The following is a 9,297-nucleotide window of genomic DNA, read 5'->3' on the forward strand; positions in this document are numbered from 1 at the left end:
TGCAGAAAAAGCATTTGACAAAATACAACATCCTTTATTGACAAAGACTCTCTGCAGTGGTAGGATAGAGGGAGTATACCACAACATAAAAGCTATAGTAAAAAACCCACAGTGAATATCATCCTCAATGGGGAAAAACTTAGAGCTTTCCCCCTAGAGTCAGGAACATGACAGGGATGTCCACTCTCACCACCGCCATTCAACACATTATTGGAAGTCCTAGCCTCAGCAATCAGACAACAAAAAGAAATAGAGGCACCAATATTGGCAAAGGAGAAGTCAATCTTTCACTCTTTTCAGAGGACATGATACTCTATGTAGAAAACCCAAAGACTCCAAAAAAAATTGCTAGAACTGATACAGGAATTCAGCAAAGTCACAGGATACAAAATCAATGCACAGAGAAGTCCGTTGCATTTCTATACACTAACAATGAGGCAGAAGAAAGAGAAATCAAGGAATCAATCCCACTTACAATTGCACCAAAACCCATAAGATACCTAGGAATAAACCTAACCAAAGAAGTAAAAGATCTGTACTCTGAAAACTAGAGAACACTTATGAATGAAATTCAGGAAGACATACGGAAATGGAAAACATTCCATGCTCATGGACTGGAAGAACAAACACTGTTAAAATGTCCATACGCCCAAGCAGTCCCCAGATTTAATGCAATCCCTAGCAAAATACCAACAGCATTTCTTTTTTCCCAGAGCTAGAACAAACAATCCTAAAATTTGTAAGGAACCATAAAAGACCACAATAGCCTAAGCCATCCTGAAAAAGAAAAAGCAGGACGTATGACAATTACAGTTTTCATGTTATACTACAAAGCTATGGGTATCAAAACAGCAGGGTACTGGCACAAAAATAGACACACAGATCAAAAGAACAGGACAGAAAGCCCAGACACAAATCCACCATTATATCATCAATTAACTTTTGACAAGAAAGGCAAGCTATGCAACGGGAAACACACAATCTCTTCAGAAATGGGTGATGGGAAAACTGGTCAGCTACATGGAAAAGAATGAAACTGAACCACGTTCTTACACCATAGACAACAACGAACTCAACGGATTATAGACCTAAATGAGAGAAATCAATGTCTGTTGTTTAAGCCCCCTGGTCGGTGGTATGTCCTTCTAGCAGCCCGAGCAGTTAATCCAGGCTCTGGCTACACTGAGGTGCACCCCAGCCATTCACAGCTTTCCACCCGTTTCTTCTGGGAGGCCTGTATGTTTATTTTTGTTTTTTTGAGAGAGAGAGAGCAAACCCACACACGGAGAGGGGGGGAGCGGATGAAGGAGAGAGAATCCTAAGCAGGCTCCACACCCAGCATGGAGCCCAAATGGGGCCTGAGCCGCCTTGATCTCACGACTCTGAGATCATGACCTGAGCCAAAACCAAGAGCGGGAGCCTAACCCCCTGGGCCACCACCCAGGCGCCCCTGGAGGCCTGCATTCTTCTTCGCGGTGTGAGGATACACGAGGGGGAGGGGAGACACACCTGTGATGCATAAGAACAGGAACCGTGGGCCTGCCAGGGCCTGGGGCGCCAGCGGCTGGAACTGTGTGGGAGACTCTGGGCCATGAACGTGAGGCCGCCACCAGTGAGGGAAGGCACCCCATCCTCCCTGCTCCTCTCCCTTCCAGGAACGATTAGTATCTCTCTCTGCTCTCCACGTCCTTCCCCTGTCTGCTCGCTTTCGCGCCCAGGGCTCCTGCTTCCTCTCTCTCCCCTTGGGATTGCCCGGACCCCCAAGTCTCTGATCCCGCACCCCTCCTGTGGCCCGTCTTGTCGGGTCAGCTCAGCTGCACCTCTCCGCGCTGGGGACCACTCTCGGTCCCCCGCGTCCAGGTCCGGAGAGTCTGGTCGGCTCAGCGCGGCACCCGGCTCAGCGCTGCGCCCGGCTCAGCCTTCCGATTGGCTGCCACGGGTCAGGTGCTCTCATTGGGCCAATCGGCTCTGCCCCAGGGGGCGGGGTCACCTGGCTCAAACCCAGCCCCAGAGTTAAGTTTCACCAGGGGGAAATTGCCGGCGAGCGAAGCAGGGTCGGCACCCCCGGTGACCGGGCCGCCCGGGGAGGGGGTGGGTCAGCACGAATCTTGGCCCCTCGAGAGCTGCTGGGAGCCTGGGTCTTGACCCAGGGAACATTCCTTGACAGAATTCCAGGCTGGAGCTCCCATCTCTCGTGAGATCTGATTCCCCAACCTACCGCTGCTATTTGGAAAAGAAAAGATTGGATTCCAACTCTTGTATTTATTTTTTTTTCATGTCTGGAATGTCCATTTCATTCGAAGGCATCAGGAGCAGTGAGGGAGAAGCAAGAGGGCTCTGTCCCTCCACCCCCACCCCTTACCTGGCCAGACCCCCTGTCTGTGCTGAGGGCCCAGCCCGTGGAGAGGAAGGGGGTCGGCACCTGCGAGGGGCCTGCTGTGGCCCCAGAACCATCTCTGTGAGCGGGAGCCTGGCCCCCACTGTGGCAAATCAGCTGGGCTGTCACCTTCCTGCGCACTTCTTGGGTTTCAGTTGCCACCTAATGCTAACCATGGAAATGTCTGCATGTCTTCGTGTGAGCCATTTCCCCAGGCCTCACCCTCAGCTGATAATGAAGCAAACCTCAGACCGAATTCCATCGTACACCAAGGCATTTATGAAACATGTGTTCACCAAGGAGGCACAGAGCCCCTCATCCAGCCTGCTCCGATGCTGGAGGTGCCAGCCCCTGGACGCTCACCTGCGTGGCTCACTCTTACGTGTGTGACTCTTGACCTCAGATCAGGTCTGGATCTCAGGGTTGGAGTTTGAGCCCTGCTTTGGGATCCATGCTGGGTGTGGAGTCTACTTTCAAAAGGAAAGTTTCCTATGTAGTTGTTATTAAAGAGTGTCTAAAGGAAACTGAAAGCAAAACCGTCACCTTTGGTATAAAAGTCCGTCCACACGCAGGAGAACAGCAGACTCCACCATGGCTGAGGTAAGTCCCTTTTTTTATTTTTGCATAACTTTCTATTTGCAGTTCTCCAGCAGTAGGCCACCCCCCTCTCATAAAGGCCTCCGTGTGGGTTCCTGGTGTTGGGCACTCTGAACTCCAGAGTTTGGAAAGGCTTTAGAAGGGTGTTATGGAAAAGTCTTGTTGTTTCAAAGTCCCTTTTCCTGCAGGACAGTGCGGGCTTCAGGCCCACTGAGCCTCCCCTGTCCTCTGGCTCAGCTCCCGGGGAAGGAGCTGGGTTGGGGTGGGAGCTTTGCCTGCCTGAGCTGGGAAGTATCTGTTGTGTGGGCCGAGGGGGGGGTCCCAGGACTTGGGAAGTGAGGGGATCCCCAATGTGCCTGTCTCCCTTGCTGGGGCAGGAGTTCAGTGCCTGCTCAGCTCTCTCCTCCTCTCTCCTCTTCCCTCCTTGGCATCTGTCCTGCCTCGGTAAGTATGCTTCCATTCCAGCCTTCTGACTCTGATCTCCCTTCCTGTCAGCCCTGATGTGCAGATTCACACGGTCCAGGCGGGGGCAGGCCGGCTGCGTGGTTGGGGTGCACTGAAGGGGAATGAGTTGAATCATGCAATTCGAGGAAATGAGGCCATTCTGGGAAAGAGCGGCCCACTCTGCACTCACCTGATCCCCTGGGGTGGGCCGAGGGCCTGATTGCTGAAAAAAAAAAAAAAAACAAATACGCCCTTTGTTTCTTGGGCAGCCTCTCCTCCGGGCGGGGACTGGCGTCACATTTTACTGCCACCAGCCACTGTGCAGGGTGTCTGGGCCTGACCTTAGTTAGACATTGAACCCCAGAGTGAAAACTCCCCTTTTGATTTCAACGTGGAGATCATCCCTGGGCTTGCCGTGCCCTGGCTGAGGGAGGGGGGAGTCACTGGGCCCCGGGTCGTGGCCCCACTGACCCTCCAGCCCCTATTCCATGTGGATTTCCTCTGCCCCCATTCCAGGCCAGGCCCTTCACCGGATCCTGGGGAGGAAGGAGCTAGGCAGCACACAGGATCCTGCCCCAGTGGAGCTCAGAGCCCACAGGGAGGTGCAGACAGACACGGGGAATCCCAGCAGGACGTGATCCATGCAGGGGGAGGTGGCAGCTGAGCCAGGCTGGGGCCCTGAGAGCAGCTGCTCAGAGAGGGATGTCTGTGTGGGGGAGAAGAAGAAAGGAGGGGTGGGGAAGGTGACTGTGACTGAGACAGCCAGATGTACAGAGGATCAGAGGCAGGGGCCAGCTCTGTGGTGAGGAGAAGGGCAAGCCAGTCAGCCTAGGGCCAGAGGGCAGGGAGGGTGAGGAGGGCTGAGGAAGGGCTGGTTGGAGGGCCTGTGAGCTGCCCACAGTGCATGCCCCGTGCCCTGATTCCAGGGGAAGTTCATGGCCAGATGTGCCCTTTCGGAAAGCCACAGTGGGTCTTGGGGAGACTGGGTGTGGGGTAGCATGCACAGATGGCCTGGTAAGAGGGGGGCGAATGTCAAGAAGATGTAGGGTCCCAGCACCTGTCTGGCTAAGTCGGAAGAGCATGCAACTCTTGAACTCAGGGTTGTGAGTCAAGCCCCATGTTGGGTGTGGAGATTATTGAATAAATAAAATTAAAAAAAAAACAAAGGCTGTGAGATCTCAGGGGCAGGCCCGGAGACTTCCCTAATGAATTCAGAGGGTGGGAAATGGACCAGGTGATGAATTCAGGAGAAACTCCCAGGGTCAGCGTTGGTTGTTGGATATTGGCATGACAAAGAGGGCTAAGGAAAGCTGACCCCAAGTCTCTGATTAGGTGGCCTGCAATGAGAGATAGAGGTTTGTGGTTTGCTGAGAGCAGGCACAGAAAGGGAGAGAAACTGAAACATTCTCAAATCAGATGCTGTGGCTCCAGGGGTGGAGTGGGGGGCACTGAGGAGCAGGAAATGGGTGTGGAGGGCGGGGAGGCAGGGCCAAATCAGGGGGAGAAGAGGCAGCTCAGTGCTGCCGAGCTGAGTGTTCTTGGCCAAGCCCCTCTCTCTCTGATCCTCAGTTACCCACCTGAAAATAGGGTGATGCTTCCTTCCCCTGGGGCTTCTGGAAAAGTGCCCACTGAGGCCTGCCATGTGCACGCTGGGAGCAAGCCCCCTCAGGGTCAGAAGCTGCCAGCCCTCCAGAGCCTCAGGTCCCCGGATGATGCCATCAGCCAATGTCTCTCAGGTTGGCATCTCCAAGGGCGGGTGTCCTGGGGCTGGAGGGGACAGTATCTGAGGAGGAGTAGGTACCTGGTGTGGCCATGGACAGTGAGGGTCAAGAGGTGTGAGGAGGACCTGTGAAGGGTAGAGAAGCTGGTGATTCTCCTCCCTGACTGCTGGGGAGGGTCTGGGGCTCCCAGGCTCAGTGAAGAGGTTTCCATGCAGGTGGTCATGTCTGTAGGCTCGGGAGCAGGTCTACAAAGCACCTGCACACGCTTGCTCACAGCCTCGGTGTGCACATGAGTACGCACAACACACACACGCAAACCCAACATATACACATACACAGATGTGTGCATAACAATGCCCAACACACAAGCGAAAACCCCATACACAACACAACAGCTGTGCACATGAGTATACCCGACATGCACATGCAAACCCAACATATACAGCACATGCTGATGTGCATGTTCAGGGAACACAACACACAGACACACATGTACCACATGTACATATACACACATGTGCTCCCTCACACATATCCCATACAACTGGAGCGTGTGCACATACAAACATAATAATATGCACACACCGAACCAATCTCCACTCTCCCATTCCACAAGGACCTTTTCTCTAGGCTTCTAGCCCCTGGTTGTGCAGAATCTCTAAAGTGACAGCAGGATGAGGACCCCACAGGGGCCAGGAGTTCCCTCCCACTGCAGGCTCTCACCAGGTGATGAACATCACCCAGTGGGGTCCCCAGGCCAAGCTGCAGGGCCCCAGCTGGGCACTCTACTGTTGCCTAGAAGCCCGCCTACACCATTTTGGGTTTTTGTGTTGCAGTTTTGTGAAGAACCCAAACCTGGAGACCTGATCCAGATTTTCCGCATTGGCTATGAGCACTGGGCCATCTATGTGGGAGACGGTTATGTGATCCATCTGACTTCTCCAAGTAAGCACTGTTGGAAATATTATTTTCAAAATATTTGTTACCATCATGAGAACAATTAGAAGAAAGTGCCGAGCAAGGGAAAACTGAGTTGGTTACTCCCTGAGCTTGCTTGAGCAGACCATACATCCATATTCCACTGGGTAATCGAGTGGAGTCCCATAGGTCTGGAGGCAGGGAAGTCAAGTAGAATGCACATTCCAAGGGTGGGATGAGATGAGGAGCCTCTGACTGCTGGGGGTGAACTCATGGTTACTGGTGGTCACATTTTCTAGATGACCTCCCCCAACACCAATATTTGGATTATCAAATGGAGATAATATTTACCTCCAAAGTTAAAGACGATGAAGAAATATATGGAAAGTAAACAGTGTGTGATCAAATAAATTTGATCTCTTTCTGAAATGTGTGAGTGTGCAAAATTGAACAAATAGTAAATACTTGACTATCACTGTTGAAAATGGCAAAATCTTTGAACAACCAACATGTTCAATAATAGGGCTTGACCAGATAGATGATCTATATCCATATGATGGAATACAATGACTGCATAAGCAATCATGACATTCACTGACTTAAAAAAAATTCACAGCTTGTTCAGTAAAAAGAGCAAAATCTATGAATGCTCCGATCACATTTGTGAAAAGACAAACAGCAAGACCTCAGTAGTGTACTCCCTCGGTCCTCTTTCTCGTCCTGCCCCTTCTCCCTCCCTCTCTCGCCTTCCCCTGCAGCTCCCGATGACCATGGTCGTGTCTTTGATTCCAGGTGAGATCCCGTGGGTTCGCTCCAGCATCACGTTCTCCGTTCTGAGCAGCAGAGCGGTAGTAAAACGGGAGCTCCTACGGGATGTGGTGGGAGGCTGCTGCTATAAGGTCAACAACCTCTTGGACAACAGGTATAGACCACGACCTGTGAACCAGATCATTTACTCTGCGAAGCAGATGGTTGGTCAGGAGATGGAATATAGTCTTCTGCACAAGAACTGTGAGCACTTTGTCACCAACCTGAGATATGGCGAGCCCAATAGCAGGCAGGTAAGGCCCTCTTTGAGACGATCCTTCTTCCTCCTGGAGGTCCCCTTGGGGTGGTGGTGACCAAGCTGTGCAGCCAGAGGGGAGAATCACCATGACCCACTGGCTGGGAGTCAGGATGTCTAAACTCAAATCTTCAATCAGCTTCTGAACCACTTGGGGTCTGTGGACAGGTCACTCCCTCCCTGGGCCTCAGTTTCCCCATGTGTAGGAGGAGGAGTTGGATGGAGGCCTTCTAGGATCCTTCACCTCTAGGATCCACCCTAAAGGCAGCTCTTGATGCCCCCAAAGATGTCAAGAAGAGTGTGGGCCAAGCCAGCACCAGGACAGGTGTCCTGAGGCCCCAGAGAGCACTTAGGCAAGGGATGCTCAAGGTGCACAGGCTTATGTATGAGCTCAAGGATTCATTTATGGAAGATGTGGGGCACAGCTTCCACGCCCACCCCTTCTGGCTTCCACGTTTGTTGTCCCCAAAACACACAGCTAATAAGTGGCAGAGGCAGGATTCCAACCCCAGCTGTCCTTCTCTAGAGTCTCTGCTCCATACACTGAACTGCAGCACCTGCAGGGCTAATCATTTAAAGTAGAGCATCACTACTACTCCAAGTTGGGTCATTTCTTTAAGGACTCGTAAAGAGCACCCCTGTGCCTGGCAGAACCAGGTGTGGGGGATGCAGCGAGGAACAAGACAAGTGACACACGTGAGGTCCTTGCTCTCCCGGGGGGCACAGGTGTGACATGGTCAGCATTCGAGAGCCGTTCCTGCGCCACCTCACACTGGCTGCAAGGGCTCCCTGATGGCCGCCAGGATCTCAGCCCTCCTGCCTTCATCTTCTTGTCCTTTCCACAATCGCCCTCTGGGGATTTAGGTGCTTTAAATACCTGCAGAGTGGATCGAGTTGCCCTGGGGCCCATGTACAACCCTGGCCTACTGGCTCCATGCAGCGGCTCTTTCCCCATCCAGTCCTCTTCTCCCCATTTCCCGGCCAATATTTGTTGACTCCTGAGTTTGTCAAGTGGGCCAAGGGGCACATGAGTGTCCTTAAGCTGAATGTTCTTGTTGAGTGTACAGCCCGTCCTCGGATTCCCGATTGACTGTGACCTCCCCTGTTCTCCCGCAGGTCCAGGACGCCGTTGTGACGGCTGGCATCGCAGGAGCCGGCTTGGCAGCCATGGGCCTCATTGGAACCATGTTCTTAAGAAACAAGCGGCAGAAGCAATGAGTTGAAGGGCCTGTCCCATCAGCAGTGACTTTATCCATTTAGGGGATCTGGTTGCCCCAGAGGTTTTGAGGTTTGGTCTGTGGATTTCACTCTGTTTTACAATAAGGCTTATTTTTACAGAATAAAATAAAGCCCAACAAGGGAGCACTTTACTGGAGGAGATGAAGCAAGAACTGGCTGGTGTGAAGTGTGTTGGGGTGCAGCTGGGCTCTGGGCCTGGCCACGCACGGTGGCGCCCTGGGCTTCGGCCCTTTTCTCTCCCTTTGTGTCTGTGTCTGTGTTCTTTGTCTTGCAGGAGCCAGTCTGGCTCCAGCTATTTCAAGTCATGGGTCTTTCTGGTTGTGGGGAGACGGGGGGGCAGCAAGGGAGACACACGGGCCTGGCCAATGGGCAAGAGCAGGACCCATCAGACAACTTGGACTGTTGGCCTGGGACTAGAGCCGACACGGCTTCTCGGACTCTGCAGCTGCAGTCTGTGGTTGTTCGGCGGAGTCTACACCAAACCAAAGCAAACGTCTGCCACGAGGAAAGTCAGTATAGGCTCTTGCCCATCTCGTGAAATCCTTTCTTAACTCCCTCTGCTCTCCACACCTTTCCTTGGCCTTGAATCTGGGGTTATATATAGGAGGACAGGGCAAGAGGAGGTAGCCTGCTTAAAGAGGCTACCACAAAGTCTTATAAGTAGTAGAGCACAAAATCAGAACTTTCAGAAGTCTGCTCTGGTAGGGATGTCCCTGGCTGAAAAGCACTCAGGTGGCAAAGCAGGGCAGAATCCCAGGTGGTCTCGGGATCCCCAAGGTCACAGAAAGAACGGGGGCACCTGAGTGCTGCAGAGTTCCCAAACATCGGAGCAGAGAAGCCGGCTGCAAACAGTGATCCTGGTGCCGGCTTTCTCCTCCGGGTTGCCAGAAATCAGGAACAGGGTCAGGAGACTGCTCTCCCAGCAGGGGCCCAGCAGG

The 9,297-nt window shown here is 52.7% G+C and overlaps 1 protein-coding gene across 1 annotated transcript; it reads left to right on the forward strand.

The window, feature by feature from the left end:
• The first annotated feature begins 2,072 nt into the window (after positions 1–2,072).
• LOC135362292 (phospholipase A and acyltransferase 4-like) lies at positions 2,073–8,511 on the forward strand. The gene is made up of 4 exons (XM_064576265.1): positions 2,073–2,977; positions 5,976–6,084; positions 6,850–7,118; positions 8,237–8,511. The coding sequence occupies exons 1-4, from the start codon at positions 2,969–2,971 to the stop codon at positions 8,336–8,338; spliced, it is 489 nt and encodes a 162-aa protein (XP_064432335.1). The 5' UTR covers positions 2,073–2,968; the 3' UTR covers positions 8,339–8,511.
• Positions 8,512–9,297: the final 786 nt, after the last annotated feature.

Source organism: Mirounga angustirostris, unplaced genomic scaffold (assembly GCF_029215605.1).
Source record: "Mirounga angustirostris isolate CCGP_5_RB_7025 unplaced genomic scaffold, mMirAng1.0.hap1 SCAF_13, whole genome shotgun sequence".
NCBI classification, from domain to species: domain Eukaryota; kingdom Metazoa; phylum Chordata; class Mammalia; order Carnivora; family Phocidae; genus Mirounga; species Mirounga angustirostris.